Raw genomic sequence first — 23,285 nt, 5'->3', positions numbered from 1 at the left:
TACATGTTTTTTAGTCTTATGTGTTTTTTTTGTATATGTATGTAAACATGAATACATTTTCACGAATATTTTAATGAGTATTCGAATGTTTTATTCCTATCTTATATTAGATACCTACAATTATGATTATAACTCTATTTAAACTAAATTAAAACTATAATAACTCTAAAAACCTAATTATTTTGTTGTGTCTAAAATGTAAAATTAATTCCATTTGGTAGTGACACTATTTCCAAAAGAACACAATGAGACATTTAGCCGAAAAAATGAGAAACATATTAAACGAAATTCATTGTTTTAATACTTTTTTATGCTTCTCCTGAGTCTGGTTTAATGGAAGATTTTATTGTAATTGGAACAACATTTTACGGTTGCATTCTCTTTGAAGATTCTTGGAGACGTTATAGTTAAAGTTAGATTACAAGATTGGGCTATAAATTTTACCAAAAAAGAAAAGTAATGAAAGTAATATTATTTTCTTCAAAGCTATGAATCCTCCTACCTTTCGCATATTAGTGGTTTACATTCTTTCTGCAAATTGATCAGAGTGTAAAATGTATTTGTGTAATGTAGCGATTTTGAATAATTAATTTATTAGCTATAAACTGTCCTCAAATATAAAAGAATATCCTCTTATGTTTAGTAATAATTAATGTACCTATTAAAGTACTTAAAATTAATTTTAATAACGATTTAGATAGTTGTACCTAATGTATTCTTATCAATCATAAACGTTTTGCTAAATAATTTAACAAAGATTTCTTACAATGAAACATTTTTTTACAAAAATGTTAAGTTTTAAGTGTCATAAATAAGGGGAGTCTGTAAGCATCGCGGTATTTCAAAAGCAATTTGCTTTCACGCGTTACCAAAGCGGGATGATCCGTAAAAGTAATCACTTAATCAGCTTTACGGTGGTCTTATACGTACACGTAGGTGGCTACATGTCTGAATCCTGAGAGTTTAACCAATCCTAAAATAATTGCCTTTAGGGTGTTATATTTTGGCGCAGTATGCAGGATTTTTTAAAATATTTTTTTCAACGAGATATCGGAAATTTAACGCAGTACTGCAGTACGCAGTATTAACATCAGTTAACGATTCGGGTTTTATATCTATGTTGCTTGCACTCAAGCGATCCCGATAAGAGCCGAACCCGAAGGGTAAAATTCGAGTCGTTAACTAATTGTAATCGCACTGTATTTATTTTTACCTTGTAACTATTACTTTCTGAAATATATATTTAAAAACTTTACGGAACTTCAATCCCCTGTTATAATTGACTCGATCGAAGCTAAGCCTTAGGTTTTTTTTCTAACACCACCTTCATGTGAAGAGGCAAAAATAAATGCAAATTAGAAATTAAATCGCTGTAAGTATCAGACTTAATATTATTCTAATTAATTCGGCGTTGATACTTCCATGAACTCTGCTTGAGCTAAAAACTCGTATAGTCCTTGTTACTTTTAGCACTTAGAGCTGACTTAGACGGTATTAGAACTCTGACGCGAGTTTCACTACAATGTGGCGCTTGACCGGCCGGCTGAATTGAATCTTACAATCGGCGAGTATGTTTTTTTTTTATTGTTTTAATCAAAATTTTCAATTTAATGTGGGTCCCTTAAATTAATGTTTCTCCAAATTGCGGAGCAGTTTGTTGGCGTTGCTAGCTAGGTAGGTACACTATTTGTCCACCTTATGTTAAGTAATGACATATTGTAATTATTACATTTAAAATATGCTTTCATATCTTAAAAAAATATAAATCTAATGTAAAATTACGTGTGAGTTCGAGAGTTCGCACGCCATATAAACTAAATGAGCCTTTCGTCGTATTACTTGTTTCTTTTCTATATTTAATTTACCTAGCCTGCTAAGTATGGGATAGGTTTATTTGCTGGTGTTAAGATAATGAGAGGCAATTGTTTATTCTTTACTCGTACTAGGGTACAATTTATTTTCAAACTACATTAAAACTAATCGAAAAAAACTTAAAAATAACTATACAAAACTAAAATATAACTAATTGAACTAACTTAAAAAAAAACTTATAATAAATAAAAATATATACTAAAGGTTAAATAATAGGTACTAAAAAGAAGAGAAAAAAAAGCATACTACTTGAAGTACCTATTTTAATCGTAGCCTCTCAATTAGATTTTTTGAATTAGTATATAAGGTGCATTAGGGTAATTCCGAATGACTGAAATGCTCTCGAAATTCCGAATGGGGAATCTTGATATGATGGAAATAAAGGCGATTTTTATGCAATTTTCGTAATAAGACGACTTTCGGAATTACCCTAATGCACCTTACTCGTAGCATTTGAAATATGTATGATTTTTTACTGCGAGTATAATTAAAGTACAAACTGTGTATAAATATTTTCAATTAAGTATATCCAGTGGGAAAAACTAAGACTAACGTTTGTAAGAAATACCGGTTTCGTTAAATCATAAATTAAATATAACAAGATCATACCATCCCATACATTAAAATGCGACCGGCTAAGACCGCGCTTACACTCCACCACACATAGATGGCGCCACAAAAAAAATGACTTGTAGCTTTCGATTATACATGTAGATGGCGTTAAGTGTCACTTTTGACATAGATTTACGGCTCGGAATTGACACTTTATGCCAATCTACAAATAATCGGTGGCAACAAGGCATTTTTTTGTGGCGCCATCTATGTGTGGTGGAGTGTAAGCGCGTTCGTAGGTGGTCGCATTTTAATGTATGGGATGGTATGATCTTGTTATATTTAATTTATGGTTAAATTGACAAATTCATAATTATCATAATGTGATAAATGTGATAATGAGCCTAAAAAGTTCGTGCAGACTGTTAATGTTTGTTCTTCAGTTTGTCTTGATTAAAGTATGTACGAGTTTAAAGCAAAAGTAATTTTAACAATTTATTCGAAACATATAAATCTTGGTTAAAAGCAAAAATTTTAAATACGATACCTACCTGATGGAAATGTTACTCTCTCTCTTACTTTATAATTATGCAAAATATTCTTACATCGCCGTCATCAGTTTAATTAGTTAGAAAGGAAATGTTATGTTTTGAAGATTCCCAATCACTATCACATAGGTGATAGAAATATGGATCGTTTTCATCTTCTAATTTCAGGCCTCATCGGTGATTTTTTTTATATATCCTAAACCTGAAAAATAGAAATAACAGCTACGAACGAAAGGTAATCCTTGTAAGTACTGAAGGTACATTATATACTTTGAGCTGGTTCTACGATGAAACTGATATGTTATTTATTTTAGGTGTAGATGACTAAACTATACCAACTAACATTGCCACAAGATCTGAGAAGTTTATCTGCAATTCTACACTATCGATCTAAATACCTGCTTAAAAAAAGCAGTTGTGCAGTTGCGGTGCAATTACCCAGCCTCGCCACAACAGAACATATTCGAGTATAACAGCTCTCCAGCCATTAGAAACTGTATATAGGTACAAAGCGAAGGCAGCAGTTGCGACCAGCACGGGAAGCATGGTCGCATGATAGACGATAAAATACCAGGCCGTCCCTATCGCACTTACAAATAGTGCGATAGGGACGGCCTGCTATTTTATCGTGTATCGCGCGACCATGCTTCCCGTGCAGTGCAGGTCCTACAGACAGGCCAGTTAAATGTATATAAACTGACGTTATCGTGCGTCTCGCTCGCGCCAATACAGAAAGAAAGAAAGAAAATATTTTTATTCAGGACGTTAACAATATTCCTTACGTCTATGATACACATTAATAGGCATTATATTAACGTCACTGAAAAGGTCTCCCCTCAGCATTTTGTCAAGTTACACTGGTCTTCCGTGGAGACCTGTCCAAGCGATCGCGTCAGTACATATTTATAACAAAGATTAAACTTACGAGATCTGGAAAGAGAATATAAATATTAAAACTAGATTATATGACCTATACATTAACATTGAGCATTAATTTATTTTTTTAATATAACCTATGTCTGAGACTAATTTTGAGTGCGCTTAGGAAGTTTAGTAAAACGTCCGCGAGACAAGCATAAGCGAAATGTACGATATTTGAATGATAATCCTTTAGATTTCATAATGATATCATTGTAGGTTCGAATTGGCCAGTCAGTCGCTACTCGGATCGCGCTAAAATTTTAATCCTGCCTGACCTTCGCTGCTGTGCGTTCAAATTGTCAATCAACTTCCAAATTAACTTTATGTTGGAATCCAGCGATGTGCGTGGCGTAGATACATGTATAAGTATATATAACAATATATGTATTTATATTGAGATCGTCTTGAGCAAACATGGTATTTTATTTGTTATGTCGTATTTTATTACAGAGGTAACCAATCAGGGTAATGTTGAATACATATATGTCAATAAAAGGCTGATATCTGTTACAAAGGGATTCAGGTTTTATTATTGCGGTAGCTTTGTGACTTGAATTACGATATCACAATCTGTACTTTCTATACTTTTACATATACCTATTAATGATTTCTAAGCGTTTATCAGGCTCAGGTTTCACTGGGCGTGGTCATGTCAAACTTTAGTTTTCGTTATACAAATTATAAGTTTGTCATAATTTCGCTACTGACCCACTTTCTCATGTGGTGGTGTTTATTTTCAACCCCTTAATTACGTTAAGAGTAGCACTGTAACTTGAGTAGTTTTATGTGCTCTGCCTACCCCTTTATAAAGACCCGCTTTAAGCTTTGATTTTAGATAGATAGAATACTCTTTATTGGCACACCTCAGCAAACGGTACAGAAAAAAGATACAGTAGAGACAAAAGAAAATGATTATAAATAGAGGCAGACAACAGGCGGTCTTATCGCTAAAGAGCGATATCTACAAGACTACCTTTGGGTAGCGGAAATAAAAAAAAACATTTTTTTTTTATACTACGTCGGTGGCAAACAAGCTTACGGCCCGCCTGATGTAAAGCGGTCACCGTAACCTATGGACGCCTGCAACTCAAACAGTGTCACATGCGCGTTGCCACCCCATTAGAAACTTGTACATTCCCTTTTGCTGTGTTAAGTACACAGCAAAAAGGAGTGTACAGTTCCAAGGAGGGTTCGGGTTGCCGACGACTCAAAGGACAATTAATAGACGGAACAAGTTAGTTCCGTAAGTCCTCCTGTCATCAGCACACCGCACCCTCGTTGAGCTCTGGCAGCCTTACTCACCGACAGGAACACAACACTATGAGTAGGGTCTAGTGCTATTTGGCTGCGGTCTTCTGTAAGACGGAGGTACTACCCCAGTTGGGCTCTGCTCTAGATTCGAGCGACATAATCAAAATATACATATTTTATTCCAAATTGTTAATATACTAAGTTATACAACGCTTTTGTTTATATAAGTAAACCGAGAGCAGAGGCGAGATCAAATATCAGCGCAAGCCACGTGATCCGATCACTCGGCCAATCAAAGTTATGCTCGTTTCTCAGTTATTGTTGCCTAACGAGCGAATAACCAACAAAACAAAAACGGTGATGATAAATGTGTAGCACAAGTCTTCAGCATTTTTATTATAGATTAAAATAAACAATTAAGGAAAAGTACCAGTACCACAGTACCAGTACTCTACATGCTTATGCCCATCGATGACACAGAAAGTGACGTCTACTGATACACAGTCGATAACTGGTACATTTACCGTATTCTATATAGACCGTACCTACTTATACCTGAAGCAGTTTACCTTCGAAACAATAAAATTCTGTTTAGCAACAAACCTCAAGAAAGCGCTTTATAAGAATCGATACAAGAGCACTTCCCTGCACTTACACGGTTTCGCTCTGATTCCGTCAGGGTTGTCACTTCTTATTGTTTATATAATAGGGAACTTGACCATGCACGAAATAAAGCATAAAGATAAATATAAAAAAGCATGGATAGAAGTTATTTTTAAATTCTATTTCTATTTAACAAGTCAGGTATAAATATATAAAGTAACTGAGTTGACTGTGACGTCACTCAATTCGATTTCATATTAATTCCATATTAGCAAGGACGTTTCCCTTCTATTAATATTTTACAATTTTATCACATATCAAGTTAAGAATATATGCCAAATTGTCGTCCAAAATCCTCAATAGACCAAAGCTGAGGTTCAAAAGTTTTAATCCTGTGTCGAGAGAGCCTATGTACTGTGATTTTACTTTGACAGTAATTTTATATTATGTATATTGAATTAAGCGAGAACATGTCACTCGATTTAGGTTCAGTTCTAAAATAAATATGTATACGCGGTGAAATTTAATCGGTAATCAGGAGTTGAAAAAATAATAATTATTAACATAAATAGAGTTAAATGCTTGAGCTCTCATGCAATTTACTTCACCATCTAATTAAATAAAGTTAATTTATCATTAAAATTAATAGCCACTGAATAAGATGGATACCCTACATTTATTAAAGGGAATTAGTGTATGTCAAGAGCCATCGCGTTGGCGGTGAATTTGACAGACCAAGTTACGTAGCCAAATGCACAAACGCTTACGATAATATTGCTATCTCTATCACTTTTCTGTATTGACGCGACAGAGCCAGACTGCGTTTGGATCGGCGCGGGGTTTTGCGTCAACGATTCTCATTTCGGCTAGGCCGACGTGTCAGCTTTATGAAGTTGACAATGACAAATTGACAGCTTATTTCCATTAGTCTATGGAATTTTTAGCTATGGTTTACTTGTGAAAGAGGTTTTGAACTCTTTAAAACTACACCACTGGTAGGGTGACAATAAGTTTAATACATATTTTTAAAATATGTATAATAAAAACTTAATTCCTTATAAGTACCACATAGATATTGATCGCCATCGATTACTGGAGAAGAAACATTGATTCCTGCTTACCGATTTTCCACCGCTTAGAGTAGGTATACACGGTGTAGGTATATATTCTCTTTGATATGAGTCATTAATTTACTTCGTACCTGAATTACCTGAAAAACAACCGTATGCCTACTACTACTAGAACTAACTAAATGTTGATTCCTACACTACGTATTGTGTGAAATGAAACTTTGCGTTATTCACTGATGTCAAGGTGAATTTACACGCATGGGTAGTTCTCTTACTCCCACGTGAATTGTAATTTAGACAATGTTTCAAGCTAATATTATAATGGTTATAAATTGGCCACGTTTTGAATATACCATAAATAATTGGTATATTTACCTAATTGTAAATGATGTCATTTGAAATTGTGTTTGTAATTTGGCGCCATTTTAAAATTCCGAGTTGGCTTTGTTGTGATATGGAAGATCCGAGTTATCACACACAATAAAATACTTATATTTTTATTAGGAGACTTTTTGTATCAATATTCTAAATTCAAGGCGTACCTACTCCAAGTTTTATACGTTTATACGTTGCTACAAAATCACAAAATAGTACATTACGATACAAGTGCGGAAAAAAGGAAGTTCGAAACGAGTGACGATAAATTAAAAAACCGGCCAAGAGCGTGTCGGGCCACGCTCAGTGTAGGGTTCCGTAGTTTTTCGTATTTTTCTCAAAAACTACTAAACCCATCAAGTTCAAAACAATTTTCCTAGAAAGTCTTTATAAAGTTCTACTTTTGTGATTTTTTTCATATTTTTTAAACATATGGTTCAAAAGTTAGAGGGGGGGGGACGCACTTTTTTTTCCTTTAGGAGCGATTATTTCCGAAAATATTAATATCATCAAAAAACGATCTTAGTAAACCCTTATTCATTTTTCAATACCTATCCAACAATATATCACACGTTGGGGTTGGAATTTAAAAAAATATCAGCCCCCACTTTACATGTAGGGGGGGTACCCTAATAAAACATTTTTTTCCATTTTTTATTTTTGCACTTTGTTGGCGTGATTGATGTACATATTGGTACCAAATTTCAGCTTTCTAGTGCTAACGGTTACTGAGATTATCCGCGGACGGACGGACGGACGGACGGACGGACAGACAGACATGGCGAAACTATAAGGGTTCCTAGTTGACTACGGAACCCTAAAAACGACCGAAGGGAGTGCACTTGTATCGTACGACGTTTTTCAGTACAGATGGCCCTCCGAAGTTTCGACCTGGCATATAATGAACCACTTCTGGCACTGCGTAAAAAAACACCAGCTTAATAAATAAAATTAAAATTAAAATACGCCACTGCGGCTATTATTTAAGTTAACTCGCAATTAAGATTTTTGTATTTTACTTATTTTACTATGATCTTAAAACTCATCATTATTAATGTCACTTTTGTTTTTGACAGGTAAAATGGCGGCGTCGTGGATTTTAGCTGTGGCGCTGCTAGCCATAACTTCACCGGCGATGTCGGCTCCCGCTGCTCAACACGCAGGTTGGTTCTGTTTATTGAATTGTCCGTCGCCTGCGTAGGTTGATCGCAGGTTGACAGGCACGGGGACGCTTGCCATGCGTTACAAAAGCGGTCCCTGAAAGGTCAACCGTACTGGATACGGTCCAATAGTACAGGAGGCTATGAAGGGCCTCCGGAGGTGGTGCTCTGCAAAGCGGACTAGTGCTTGCTGGTGGTGCTGTACAATAACCCAAAGCGCGAACATCGCCTGCAGCCCATGCACATCTACGGCACAAAGACGGCAGGCGGGTGGGTTGTTTAGGGTAGTGAATTGTACGGTCATTTTATACTGGACCAGTCTTAGGTTAACTACCTATGGTTAACTATGAAATGTCTAGTATAAAATGAGCTAGCAGTGGATCAACAATCAAAGTCCGTGACTGTACATGTATCATGAGCTGCACGAGTTTCTAATACGTTACTCGATATCGTAAAAGTTGCGAAAAATAACTAAGTATCACTGTCTAGAGAAAGTGAGCGATATTCCCAAACGGTTACATACCAAATATTACATATATTTTCCCCTTGTTCCTCGTAGATAACCAAATTTGATAACTGGCTTTGTATGAGGAAAAAATATTCTTCTTTGCTTACCCGGTTTGGAAACAAGAATTTATTTTTCCTCGTGGAAAACCTTTATTTTTTGCAGTTTTCTACGAAGAATTTATTTTCTTCTTTGCTTACCCGGTTTGGAAACAAGAATTTATTTTTCCTCGTAGAAAACCATTATTTTATGTAGTTTTCTATGGATTTTTTTTTCTTCTTAGCTTACCCGGTTATTAAATGGGATTTTTTTTTCCTCATACAAAACTATTATTGTACGAAGAATTTTTTTTCTTCTTAGCTTACCTGGTTATGGAATGGATGGGTTTATTTTTCCTCATTGATAACCACTACCTACATATTTCATGCAGTTTTCTAAAGAGAAAATTCTTTTTCACCACACCGACTTGGTTATCTACGAGGAACAAGGGACATTTTCCGTGACGCTTAGGCTATCGAGCAGCTTATTCTAAAGTAGCTAACAAACGATCGCACTGAGTCCTTGGATTTTTTTAAGTGTGAGCGAGAAAGAGTATTTTTTCTCGCTCACACTCGCATGAAGAAAATCCAAGGACGCTGTGCGGTACGGTCATGTGTTAGCTACATATAACGTCAAAAACTCTTGTAGAAGTTCATATCGCTGATTATAAAGGTTTACCGAAGTTCTTTTAAGTTAAGTATAAGGTACAGCGTGGCAAATCCCGACTGGGGGACAAATGTAACTGATCCATTTTTTCCATGTTTTGCAATGTTTGCATTATTAAATAGAGTGTCCACCGGTTATATATGGTAGGCGTGTTTAGTGGATACATGTAGAACTCAACATCATAGTGTAATAATGGAAAAAATGGATCAGTTACAATTGCCCCCCAGTCGAGATTTGCTCGCTGTACCTTAGATAAACGCAACGTTGAAGGCATACGTGTGATCTCACACTTACTTTAATTTAGAAAATTAAACAATACGAGATTAACAACTTTGAAAATTGACAAAGCATGATCCAAGAATTCAAACCCCATGAGTTTTAAGTTTTGATTGGTTTAAGATCCTAGTTGACGATTCTGTTGTAGCGATTTCAAATCTCCCGGTTTACAGAGACAACGTTGTTGACATTTGAGAAACGTGACCAGACTTCTAATGTTATTATATTTATTTATAGGCTTAGTTCCGAGTTCTAGTTAGTTCAGTAAATCTGTCTATGCATAATTGATGAGATGTCACTATGATTTTAATATGCTCTGTTTAGTTATTTAGCTAGTTAATTCTGAAGAGTTATTTCATCCTGTCGCTTCCTGTCATTAAACTAGGTGAAGTGTGGGGTGCTTCGGGTGTAATGATAACTCAAAAGTCAAGTCAATACTCTTTATTTATTCAATAAAAATCGTGCTTATATACTATCCTGGTCACGGTCAATAGTCATTCCCATCTGTTTTTAACATTACATTTTATTGTATATTTTATGACCAATAATCATTACTTTAATTATACCATAAACTTTATGATTATTTATAATTACATCGTAAAACTCTATGATCCATAACACACAGCTGCATGAGCATAGGGTTGTCACTCTGTATGAGATGAGTTATATATCATCAGGGTTGTCACACTACACTACAGCTTTCCCCTTTTTTTTGAGTCAAAAATAGTTGGATTATACATGACAACTGTTTTTGGCTTTTTACTTCTTCTTTTTTTTTTTTTTTTTTTTTACTTATTTCTACTGGGATACATTAGTTGGTCCTTATGTGGTAAAGGATATAAATTGTTCTTATTGCTAAATAATCTAGATGCTATCTTGTGCAATTGGAGATTGTTTTTTTTTTTTTAGCAATTCCTTACTTGGATGGTGTCATCCGATCATAATATGTTTCAATTTTACTAATGACATTATTCATAAACACTTTACAATCTTCCATTAGATCTGTTTGCCTGTCATATTGACTTCTGTATTTATTTGAAAAGGGATAAAAACAATTTTAACCTTATTTTTGTGTGCAGACTAAATGCATCACAAACGGTAAGGGTACACAACGCATTTTCATTTATGGCTATTACTCAGCTCAATAGTTCAATACATATTTATTTGCTCAGGATACAAGAAAAAAAAATTATCGCTCACACTGGCAATTACAACATACTCGTATTATATAATATTTCATATATTGTGGCATCACTTTTAAAGCATCACACAATTTCACTAATAATTTCGTGTTTGTTTCGCGTTATGCTTTAGGTATTTTTTTGAAGTATTTTCTATTCATTTTTTTTTGTCTAACTGCGTTGTGTTTGTGATTTTAGTTTTACTACTACACGCTATAAAAGAAAGGATGTAGTTGCGTAAAATTACACTTTCGGTTTTGGGTATTTATATTGTGGTGAAAATAGTTCGACTTCTAATTTTTTTTTTTTTGAATTTTTGATACCGATTAATTTGAAATTTATTGTTGGCTGCTTTTTACTTGTATTAAGTTGGTTGTTTTTTTTGTTAACGTGTTTGTACGTGAGTTGTACTCGAGTTATGTATATTTTTGTCATTTTATTTTAGTAAGGTCTGATTATTTGTGGTATTTTTATAGATGATTTAAACTATTTTGTATAGCGTAATCACGCTATAGTATTTTTTTTTAACAAGAAAATGCCAAGAGATGTTAATTTATTTGGTAGTTCAGATTTTTTTTTTTTTTTTTTTTGCTCGAGATAAAATATAATAAATTAGTTTATTTGAACTTTCTAATTTTGAGGTTATAATATATATTATATGATATTTGTATTCTAGTTACTTTTGTGAGTTGTGTATGCAGTAATTCTGACTTGTGATTTGAGTTAAAAAAAAAATTGTTGTACGTATAGCGATTGATGTAGTGAGTATTGTGGTTATTTTTATTTTTCATATTCTTATCCCCTCTTTTTTTTTTAAGGTGTTTTTTTTTTTTAGATTTGTATTTCTATTTTAATAAATTTTTATACCTATGTCGTTTTGTGATATCAATTTTGTTTGGGGTAAAAGTATTTGTTTTTAGTACCTACACCTCTTTTCCGCAGATAAAACCTGCTTACTAAACTTGTTAGAGGAGTTTTTTTTTTTTTTTTTTACTACTGGGGATTACAATTATACTTTTAGTATTGTTCATACATTCAGGCATTGCTTTTAAGCATCACACTATTTTGTGTGTCCAAGAGTCTCCACGATTGATTCTCGATCGAATCATGGTCAGCCGTCAAGGATTTCATACCTGCTTGTATTACATAGAAATCAATTCCCATGAGCCATAGTACCTTAATGTCTGCATTGGGAAATAATGTAAGCTTCTTCGTGATACATGAAGTTCACTTTTCTTTTAAAGAGTACACTGCGCATTTTAGCGCATCCGGTCGGCCGACCCTACATTACAATACATAAATATTAAAGATACAAAAAATATATTTATTATAGCGCGCTGATACATACTCAATAAATGTAGTATGTTTTTCCAGACATATGCTTTCACACATTAGAACGCAATAGCTTTGCGTGTGCCCAAGGACCTTCACAATTGAGAGCTCGCTCGAATTGGTTTTGGTTTCAAGGGGTCTGTGTCTGGTTTGTATCCTGGTGTACTCTGCTTACATTATAATTTACTAGCTATACCCAGTATTGTTAATAATGTCGGTTTGAAAACATAAAAGCATTTAAGAGTCACAATAACTTTTAGGTTATCAGGCTAATCGTTGGTTGCGACACTTAACTGATTTTGCTTTCCCGACAAGACGTTTTTCTTATGTTTTTTTTTTCCTGTTACTTGTAAACATACTTATGTAATTATTTAATTTTTTATTTTTTTATTTAAGTTTATACAATTTATATTATCCTCTTTTTACTGTCATTAAATAATATTAATTTTACATATCAGCAGTTTAAAATTCGTTTTTTTATATATATATATACTTGTCCTTAGTACCTTACAGCCTGAGATCTGTCCGGTCTCGCTACTACTGAGAGAGAGAAAATAAATTATATCTATACATCACTTTTTTATTTTACGAATATTAAGTGATTACTGGATTTAGGCTATGTCAGTTTTTTTTTTAACTGCCTGCCTGATTATTAAATAATAATAAATACGTTTGATAAGGTGTTTTTTTTTTTTCTATTAATATTTACGACCGGAAACGTACAATAAATTGGAAAGAATAAGATTAATTATATTTGATAAAAATCAGTCAATTTCAATAGCACGACTTTTATTTTGTATTCGATTACTTTAATTTTTATTATAGTACATATAGTACAACAACAAAACAGAATTATAGAAAAAAAAAAGAAGTTTTTTTTTTTTCATACCAATGGCATGGGACCATTTCTCGATTTTCGAATTTCTTTTGGGTCCCATATAAGCTTTTGATCTTGTACAGTAATGGGATATTTGAATGCAACAAGTTGTATGTTGAATAGATACTTTATATCTATATATATATATTTTTTTTATCATGGAACATGAGTTCTGATTAATTTATTATAAGATGTCCTGACAGAGTTGTTTCACCTTTTATAGGTAGTTATTAATTATGTAAAACTTGATAGTTTCGTATGAATTTTCCGCGATCTACTATTTAACTTTTAGAAATTTTTATTTGTTTATTGAGTCTGTTTGTCTTTTCTTTTGTTATTTTGAAGTATTGTAATTTATGAACTAATCGATTTCTGGAGTCTGATAGACTCAAATAGTGTTAAAAAAAAATCTGGTGCTTTTTATAACTCTCTATAAACATTTTTTTTTTATACCTACAAGAACTTTAATATACTTATTTTTATATATATAAAAAAAATTAAAACTTATTATGGAAACATAATAGCGATTAGTGTGAATATGTAATGGATTTTATATTTTACCCTGTTCCGCTGTTTGTGCGCTGGGCTGGGGCGGGTGTGGCACGCGGTGCCACCAAGTGCGTCGTGGTGCTGCGGTGCGAACCTGTGGCGTTGCGGAGGGACCGCGGTGCTGCGAAGGGGCCGTGGCGCTGCGGTGCGGAGTAGCTGGTGGACGATGTTGCGCTGGGCTGGCTCCGACGGCGCTCGGCTTACTCATGGCCACTTCAATATATTGCCGCTCGATCTTCTTATTGTCCATCTTTGTGGTGGTAGTGGTTGTGATGGTTATTTTTAGATTTTTGAACGCGTCTTCGCATTGTTCAGTCCAATTGAATGGCGACGATGACGGTTGCGGCTGGTAATTACATGCGCGGTTGTGGCGAGGACGTGCTTGGCTGTGGCGATGGTTTCTGTGGTGGTGGTGGTCCATACTTGGCTATAGCGATGGTGGTCGTGGTGTTGGCGGCGTTGGTGTTCGCGGTGGGTCACACATAGGTTGCGTCGAGCTGCCCAACTGGTAAGGTGACGACTGAGTTGATGTGAGCGACAAAAGCGGCGCGGATTAGTTACGGCGGCGGAGGGTCGCACTCGGGCTGCCTCGAGTAGCACGACTGGCTAGGGTCGCCATGAAGTGTGGGGTGCTTCGGGTGTAATGATAACTCAAAAGTCAAGTCAATACTCTTTATTTATTCAATAAAAATCGTGCTTATATACTATCCTGGTCACGGTCAATAGTCATTCCCATCTGTTTTTAACATTACATTTTATTGTATATTTTATGACCAATAATCATTACTTTAATTATACCATAAACTTTATGATTATTTATAATTACATCGTAAAACTCTATGATCCATAACACACAGCTGCATGAGCATAGGGTTGTCACTCTGTATGAGATGAGTTATATATCATCAGGGTTGTCACACTACACTACAAGGGAACAAATCAAATTTTATTGAATGTTTTTTGATTTGTTCTTTTTCAATAACAAGAGATAACATTCACTAGAGAAGTAAGCGTAAGCTGAAGACTTGGGTTCGATTCCCGGCTCGGCCACCAGTGGGCCTTGTCGTTTTTTCTTTCGTGTATGACATCTATTTCAATTTATGACACTGTCATTGTTAAGTTTGGATTTGGACTTTCTTTGTAAGTACGGAAAAGCGATGTTAACTAATCTAAATCCGAATTGATCTGTGGGGCACAAACCCAGCGAACAATAGGCTACTTGACCCTTTTTAGGGTTCCGTAGTCAACTAGGAACCCTTATAGTTTCGCCATGTCTGTCTGTCCGTCCGTCCGTCCGTCCGTCCGCGGATAATCTCAGTAACCGTTAGCACTAGAAAGCTGAAATTTGGTACCAATATGTATTTCAATCACGCCGACAAAGTGCAAAAATAAAAAATGGAAAAAAATGTTTTATTAGGGTACCCCCCCCTATATGTAAAGTGGGGGCTGATATTTTTTTTTCATTCCAACCCCAACGTGTGATATATTGTTGGATAGGTATTAAAAAATGAATAAGGGTTTACTAAGATGGTTTTTTGATAATATTAGTATTTTCGAAAATAATCGCTCCTAAAGGAAAAAAAAGTGCGTCCCCCCCCTCTAACTTTTGAACCGTATGTTTAAAAAATATGAAAAAAATCACAAAAGTAGAACTTTATAAAGACTTTCTAGGAAAATTGTTTTGAACTTTATAGGTTCAGTAGTTTTTGAGAAAAATACGGAAAACTACGGAACCCTACACTGAGCGTGGCCCGACACTAGGGTTGCCAACTTTTTTTTAGGGAAATATAGTATTTTAGAAAATTCCATCAAAAAAATATAGTACACCGAAATAAAATATAGTACGGTACACATAATCGATAACCAAGTCGTAGAGATCGTTCTTTCTGTCCACTCTAAGGGGCTCCATTCAGTTTTCATCGATTTTTGACAAGTTTTGTGTTGCATTGGTTCTCTTATTTAAGTATCGTCGAAAGTTGTGTGGCCGAATATCACTTCCCAACTCACGTTTCGCGCAATTTTATTCCGCCGAATGTTCATTTCCCAACTTATTGTTTTATTTGCCAAGCTCACATTTACCAACTTAACATTTGACCTTTTTTAAAAAAGCAAACTTTCATGTTGTCGAATGTTTTACTTAGCGTAATATATAACTAGTTCATTTATTGTATACTGTAATGTACCAAATGTTTTATTGAACACCAATGTATATGGCGTATTTCGAAAAATATGCAATATTGAGTCTTCTATCACTTTCTAAATGTATTGACAGGTGTGCAATTTTTACTTACGTACCTATTAATATTCTTTTAATTTCAATAGTGACCTACTTACTTTTTTTACAAGACCCATATTTAAAAAAAATACCCATATTATAAGTACTTATATTTTTTATAAAATTTGACATTGTTTTAAAAACATTTTTACTTCAATGAAATCTAGACTTTTATAAAAATGCAAAAGCGATTTTAATTTTAAACTAATTAAGGCAAAAATTTTGACCAAAGAACCAGTTTCGGTCCTAAAATAGTTCAACTTTGATGCTAAATATCACAGAATCAATGAGCTGTGAAGTAGGTACCTTATTATGGGATGCTAGTTTGTTTAAAGACGATTCTGTTAATATGATATGCTTTAGAATAATATTCATAATACCAATGGATTCAAATCGAAGCTCATCGGAGTAGAGAATCCCCTTAAGAAATGTCGTTATTTAATATAATCATGGAAAAAATACAAATGTTTGCAAACAACGGTGGCTTTATACGTAACTGCAATATTTGCAGGACAGAACGAAGTAATGAAATGTACAGTGAAGGTTAAATATGAATAAAAGCGCGAGCGGAGCGAGCGCGAAATTTTTTCATTATCAAAACGCCGCTCCTGGCGGTTTGACCCTAGTGTAAATTCGCCACTGGCATGGACCCCAAAAATATAGTACTTTTGCGTACTATATATGCTTCATATAGAATATAGTACGCTGGGCCAAAATATAGTACAGTACTATATTATATAGTACGGTTGGCAACCCTACCCGACACGCTCTTGGCCGGTTTTTTTAAGTCAATTTTATATTATTGATTACTGTCCAATTAACCGAAAAAAATACTACCATATTTTATTACGACTTGAAAACCACAAAAAAACATTTATAAAGTTTACTTTAACTCAATTAGGCAAAAACATCATTAGCCATGTTAATCTGTAGATTTTTTGCGCATGACGTAAATCGAATTGAACTCAAAATTTTCTGACATTTAAGTTATGAGGCATAAAGTTCATCATGTCAGTGATTGACTCGACATTAAGTTAAGTTAGGTTCTATGACGTCACTACACGTCTGACAGCGTTTTCGGTGGCCAAAGTTAAAAAAATATTACACACATTTTTAATCGAAAATACGTAGCCACCATACACTTTTAATACCCAAAATTTATACCGCTGTTGCGCTTTAAGACCGCCTGTTGTTTACCTTTGTTCGTGTTTCTTCCTTGTTTTGTATTGTTGTAATTTATCAAGGTGTGCAATAAAGAGTATTGTATTGTATTGTATTTATAAAAATTGGTTTCTTATGTCAAATACTACAGGAAACAATAATTTCTTGTGCCAAATTCGATAAGAGTCTAAAAGCCTATTAAAAGCGTATGAAAATAAGAACCAACCGAATTATGAGAACTTATCTTTCAAACAAATCAACTTTGTGACGATTACGATTGTCTTGCGTGGGATGCAGAAGAGTAGAAGATTAACTACCTACGTATTGGAACTAGGTCAATTAGTTTCTGAAACTGACTGGAAAATGACTGGAGTTAATTTGCTCCTTCTGAAGTTGAAGAAGGTTTAACTTTTACAATTAATGTCCCTTTAGCGGTATTTTTAGAAAAGCCTTAAGTATTCTATGAACATATTTTATAAAGATTAAGTTATAAGACTTATATTAAGTGTTATAACAATGTAACGTTCAATTAGGCAACAATATTCTATTTGTGTGTAACTATTTTTTGGCGGTCGAGTGGTCTAGTGGCACAGAATAATAAAAAGTACTATCATAGAGTATGGCCACTCCCACTCCGCGCTGAAAGTGCCGTCCACCCCCTCTCGGTTACCTCACAGTTACCGCCTATCAAAAACGCGAACAGTCGACCTGTCATATCTGACTCATACAAGCATGGTACGCGTTCACCTACACGAGCTTGGAATGTGTGCTAATGGTGTGCTAGGAACGCGCCTCTTTCATATATTTGATCACCAGTGTCCAAGATGTGCTAGTGGTTAGGACTAGCTAGACTATAATTATTACGAGATAAATATTTTTCTATCATTTAATGCTTAACAGGAATGAACCTACTTAGTATAACTTTTTAAGATTAATCATAGAAAAGATCACAAAATCATGGCACCCACATATACGTATAGGAAGTAGTATTTCTACATACTCGTAAGTGTGAGTGTGCACGGGAAAACGTTCGACTTTGTCGATTGCTATAAAACCACTTTCTAGGGCGTTAATATAAAAATACAAGAAAATCGCGCCTTAATGGTAACCGACGTTTTACTAAACACAATCACATATTTATGCTCTGAGGTAGCACCAATAGTCATGGTTTAATTTCGTCTCGTGTGAGATGATACACCATCGTTTATAATAATTATTATTCCTAGGTTTCATTACTGATTTGCTGTATTTGTATAACAGAATATTGCATAACTAAATAACCATTCAATAGATCTTGTAAAATGTAAATGTTATTATAAGTGTTATTGACGTTGCGTAAACCGCGACGCAATTTTTTCCCCTCGTTCTGCTCTTGACATTGGAATCTTTTTTATTTTCAAGTTTATTTTATTCAAGTAAATTTTCGAAACTTTTTTTCTTAATTTTTTTTTAAACTCGCATAGTGACGCAGGGGAAAAGACCGCCAGGCTGAAGTGGGACTGGGCAGATCATGTCTGCCGCATGCATCAGGATAGGTGGGCTAATATAACCACCAAGTGGATGACAACAAAGAGACGGGGACGTGGCAGGCCTAGGCGAAGATGGCGGGACGACTTGGACACTTTTATGAGTGACTGGCCGCACCAGAGGGAGTTGTAGAAATCAAGGGGAGAGGTCTTTGTCCAGCTGTGGGACACTAACACGGGCTAATAAAAAAAAAACAATACAGAAAGTTGTGTAGAGCTTTCATATGTAATTATTTTTCTCTGATTTCTCTGCGAAATATCGTTAGATTAGTGAGTGAGTGAAGATATGAGTAGGTATATTTATACATAATTATGTGCTTATTGAAGATTCCCTATTAAAAAGTATAGAACTTTGACTGGCCAATGTTATTCAGTAAATTGTGCTCCAGAGGTATAAAACAAAAACTTTCACATGTACCTTTCTGGACCAAATCAAAGGTTCAGGCACTTTCAAGACCAACTGTCGATACCTAAGCTGATTTGTGTGGCTACTATCGACCTGCGGCCGTATTCAGAGTATTTGGCAAAAATATACAATAGAAGCATTGTATATTTTTGCCAAATACTGCAGCATTGTATATTATACTGTTGCTTATAATTTAAGGACAGACTGCTCCGGACATAGTTTTAGGACATACTAGACTTCATTTATTTTTGACAAAGGTATTTAAAAAAAAAAAATAAGGCCTTAACTTCTCAAATGTGCGAAATGTAGTCTGCTCCACAGAGATTTGATCTCGTTGCTTCCACTTTGCTGGCTCACTGGAGCTGTTATTGTGACCTCAGTAAGCTTTATTGGCATCACATGTGAAAATTAAACGAAACCTTATAGATATACAGACAGGGAGTGGAAGAATCCATTTATACGAGTACCTACGTTATTAAATTTGAAATAAGTACTTCGTACTTTATATAAAACATCATCATGACCACCCCTTTTCCTTCCGTGGGTGTAGTAGAAGTCGACTGTGGGATATGGGTTCAATTGCGCTGTTGGCGATGAACTAGCAACCTGTCACTGCAATATCGCAATTTCATTTTTTTTGCTTGCTATATTGCTAAGAGTGTCACTGAAACATGAGTAGTGTACCCCTCTTCGGAAATATAGGCATGAGTTATGTATTTATATATGCCCAACTTGACTTTTATTGACACATCGACCAGAACTTAATATGTGCCACATAAAAGTTCGTATATAAAATGTACCTATCAATAGCTGAGCTGTGTATCACATTTCGTATTACTTTTTACCCATTAAAGTAAAAGAATACACATATTACATTTACTCTGCTATAGAAACATAATTGCCGCTCTTTCCAAGTCTAACGAGATGCCTTTGACATGTAATATGAAAAGAAAACTCAAAGGGTTTAAACATTTCGAGTTTCAAGTACTTAAATAAAGTAGGGCAAAGTAGAAGTCAGTTTTGCTCAAATACAAAAGCTGTGCCACTTTTGAAGTTATAGAATACCTACTTTACTCGATACTATCTACTAAATAATTGATTGGTGGAGCTTTTCACTTCCTCTATACAATGATTTTCATTTTTGATATTTTAGTAAATATTGAATAATTTGTATTATGTATAAACTCACGGTAAACTACACTCACATACAGAGTTTTGTATTAATGTGTTCTGCAATATACTTGTATATTTACACATGTCAAAATATGATAGCTATATCAAAACTGTTAAATTATAGCGTCTTACAGAATATCCGCTAAGAAAGGGTAAACAAAATTAGGTTAAAGCACCATCTCAATCCTCAAATTGAGCGTTAATTGGGAACAAGAAAGATTACCTCAATTAAGGTAATGTTTCAAGAGTATCCTGTAGTGTTTGCAGATATCATTGACCTCTTAAGGTTGTTACCCTGCATGGACCCTCTCAACTCGATGGGATACCGCCAGGATGGCTGAAAAAGTAACTTGATAAATGAGCGGGTTTTCACGGCTATTTCTGTCATGTTATGGGCTTTCATCAAATGGGGTTGGGCAAAAATAAACTGAGGATTTCCTTCCTTTCTTTTATATTTTGATAAACGAGGCGTACTTTATTCAGTAAAGTTATTGTAATATGAAAATAAACGAGTAGGTAATAGGTATACTTAAAATACAGACTGTATTGAAATGTTACAAGTTTGTCGTAGTAGTAGTAAAACACTTTATTGTATTTAAGTACTATAGAAAATAATACAACACACAAGAAAAAGAGCTTATCATTAGTAGAAAGGCGAACTTATCCCTTGAAGGGATCTCTTCCAGTTAACCTTTGAGCAATTATAAACTAACGGTTTTTACAATTTGATGGTGACAATTGCAAAGCTGCAAGAATAATACATATACCGGTCTGGCTCAGTCGGTAGTGACCCTGCCTGCTAAGCCACGGTCCTGTGTTCGAATCTCGGTAAAGACATTTATTTGTGTGATGAGCACAGATATTTGTTCCTGGGCCATGGACGTTTTCTATGTTATAAGTATTTGTCTATTATATATATCGTTGTCTGAGTACCCACAATACAAGCCTTCTTGAGCTTACCGTGGGGCTCAGTCAATCTGTGTAAGAATGTCCTATAATATTTATTTTTCTACTCCCGTACTGTTATTCGTGAGTTACAAGGTCGTGCATAGAACTTTAAAACCCTACATAAAAGATGTCAGGACAAGTCTATCTAGTCTATACCCTGAAAACATTTAGTAGCAGTCGCACGATATAGCTGTTTTACAGTTCAGTAAATACATTGGTACCAACTTAACAAACCAATTCGCAGAGTCGAGACTCCTTCGTTTTCTGCTGCGTTCATTGACGACGCGTCGAATCGCATTCAAATGTATAGAACTCGATTCAACTCGGCTCGATTCGTCTTAGTGGCCAGGCTTCAAAGAACCATACCATAGACAGTTTTACTTTCATGTTTGCACTCAAACTGCATATTCAAAATGGTAGGCGGTCCACCTAGATAACTAAGATGACTGAAAGTAGGTATTTGTTGAATTTATAATTTTCTTTCAAAATAAGTGCTTGGTCGTAGAAAAAGTATTGTATGCAACGGTGTTTAACTGAGTCAAAAAATGCTCGTGGCGTCTTTATTAACAATTTTCGGCTTCGCCTCAAATTGTTACCCACGCCACTCACCTTTTTTGACCTCTTTTAACCACCAGTTGCATAAAATACTATTATTTTATTTATTGCTGACAACGTTATATCTAAACTCTATAAATACAATACAATATCATTATAGCGTAACTTAATCGTAAATAGTTAATAGTTAATACTTGCATGATATAATAAATAATTGTAACCTTGTATTAGTGACAGTAAATGACTTTTTATTTTTAACCGCCTTCCAAATCTCAAGTGAAGGGGTTCTCAATTCGTCTGTTTTTTTTTAATGTTTGTTCCTCGATATCTCCGTCGTTACTGGACCGATCTTGAAAATTTTTTTTTGATTGTATGTTATATGAATACAGATTGGTCCCATTTTTCTCAGAACCCAGTTCTGATGATGGGATCCTGGAGAAATCGAGGGAACTCCTCAAATCTGAAAGGCATACATATGGTGATTTTTGTGTTTTTAAAGGAACAGCATGCATTTACGTACGGAACAGTGACATTTGGTGCAGTGGAACTCCTGATGATGGTCAGAATGGAACTCCTCAAATCTGAACGGCACACTTATAGTGACTTTGGTATTTTTATAAGAACAGCATACACTTACGTCCAGAACAGTGACATTTGGTGCAGTGGAACTGCTGATGATGGTCAGAACGGAACTCCTCAAATCTGAACGGCACACTTATAGTGACTTTGGTATTTTTATAAGAACAGCATGCACTTACGTCCAGAACAGCGACATTTGGTAAAGTGGAACTGCTGATGAAGAGTGAGCCGCCCCTGGTTAGAGTTCCGTTCTGATAATCATTCTCATCTGTAAGTACTTCAGAATCATCCAAATTTCAAAATTGGTTCAGAAATGACGAAGATATCGAATAACGAACATTAAAAAATATACAGACGAATTGATAACATAATCCAACATTTGAAACCCCAAAGGAAGGCGGTTTTTTTTTTCTTAAAAAATATTTATTATACTACCTACTATGTCTCACAGTTAGTTTTGATTGGATGATTGCTTTAGAAATTCAGCTTTAAATTTCCTGGACCTTTAGTAAGCAGTGGATGCTTACCTCTAAAAAGGTTTTAAATCAGCTGAGTTGTGGTTAAATTTCAACCGTAGGCATCTAAATGTGGCTGAAACTCCTTTGTGAATTGTCTGAGTAGTAAAACTGTGGTTAGTGCACAAAAACATTGGCTGTCAGTCCATTGAGTCCATTACATGGAAGAGCACTTCTCACGAAGTGGATATACCTTGTTGCTTGTGGAATTTATTCACTGTTAAGATTACCACAGACAAAATAAAACACACCTTAAACTTGTTTTATTATAGACACTCCTATACTCCTAGTAATTATGAAACAATTTTTAAATTTCTTTGTTGTAAAAAATTGCGAATCTGCGAATGGAAATAAAAACAAATTTAAATAT

General features: G+C 34.7%; 2 protein-coding genes across 2 annotated transcripts in view; one reads left to right on the top strand and one right to left on the bottom strand.

Annotated features, from left to right (window-relative positions):
• The window catches only part of LOC125242201, a 219,128-nt gene that overhangs the window by 35,080 nt on the left and 160,763 nt on the right, over window positions 1-23,285 (top strand). The window contains exon 2 of the mRNA XM_048150917.1: window positions 8,269-8,355. Within this exon, the coding sequence (XP_048006874.1) occupies window positions 8,274-8,355 (82 nt within the window). The 5' untranslated portion in view covers window positions 8,269-8,273. The remainder of the gene's footprint in view (window positions 1-8,268; window positions 8,356-23,285) is intronic.
• LOC125242203 lies at window positions 13,744-14,624 on the bottom strand. Its single transcript, XM_048150919.1, has 2 exons — window positions 14,604-14,624; window positions 13,744-14,297 (listed from the first exon to the last, which is right to left on the bottom strand). The coding sequence occupies exon 2, from the start codon at window positions 14,196-14,198 to the stop codon at window positions 13,779-13,781; it is 420 nt and encodes a 139-aa protein (XP_048006876.1). The 5' UTR covers window positions 14,199-14,297; window positions 14,604-14,624; the 3' UTR covers window positions 13,744-13,778.

The sequence above is a fragment of the Leguminivora glycinivorella genome, unplaced genomic scaffold, assembly GCF_023078275.1.
Source record: "Leguminivora glycinivorella isolate SPB_JAAS2020 unplaced genomic scaffold, LegGlyc_1.1 Scaffold12, whole genome shotgun sequence".
Taxonomy (NCBI): Eukaryota; Metazoa; Arthropoda; class Insecta; order Lepidoptera; family Tortricidae; genus Leguminivora; species Leguminivora glycinivorella.
This window is presented reverse-complemented; position numbering and strand designations above follow the sequence as displayed.

Coding starts and splice junctions, on each gene's coding strand:
- LOC125242203 (XM_048150919.1), bottom strand. CDS start 14,198: ATGGACCACCACCACCACAGAAACCATCGCCACAGCCAAGCACGTCCT.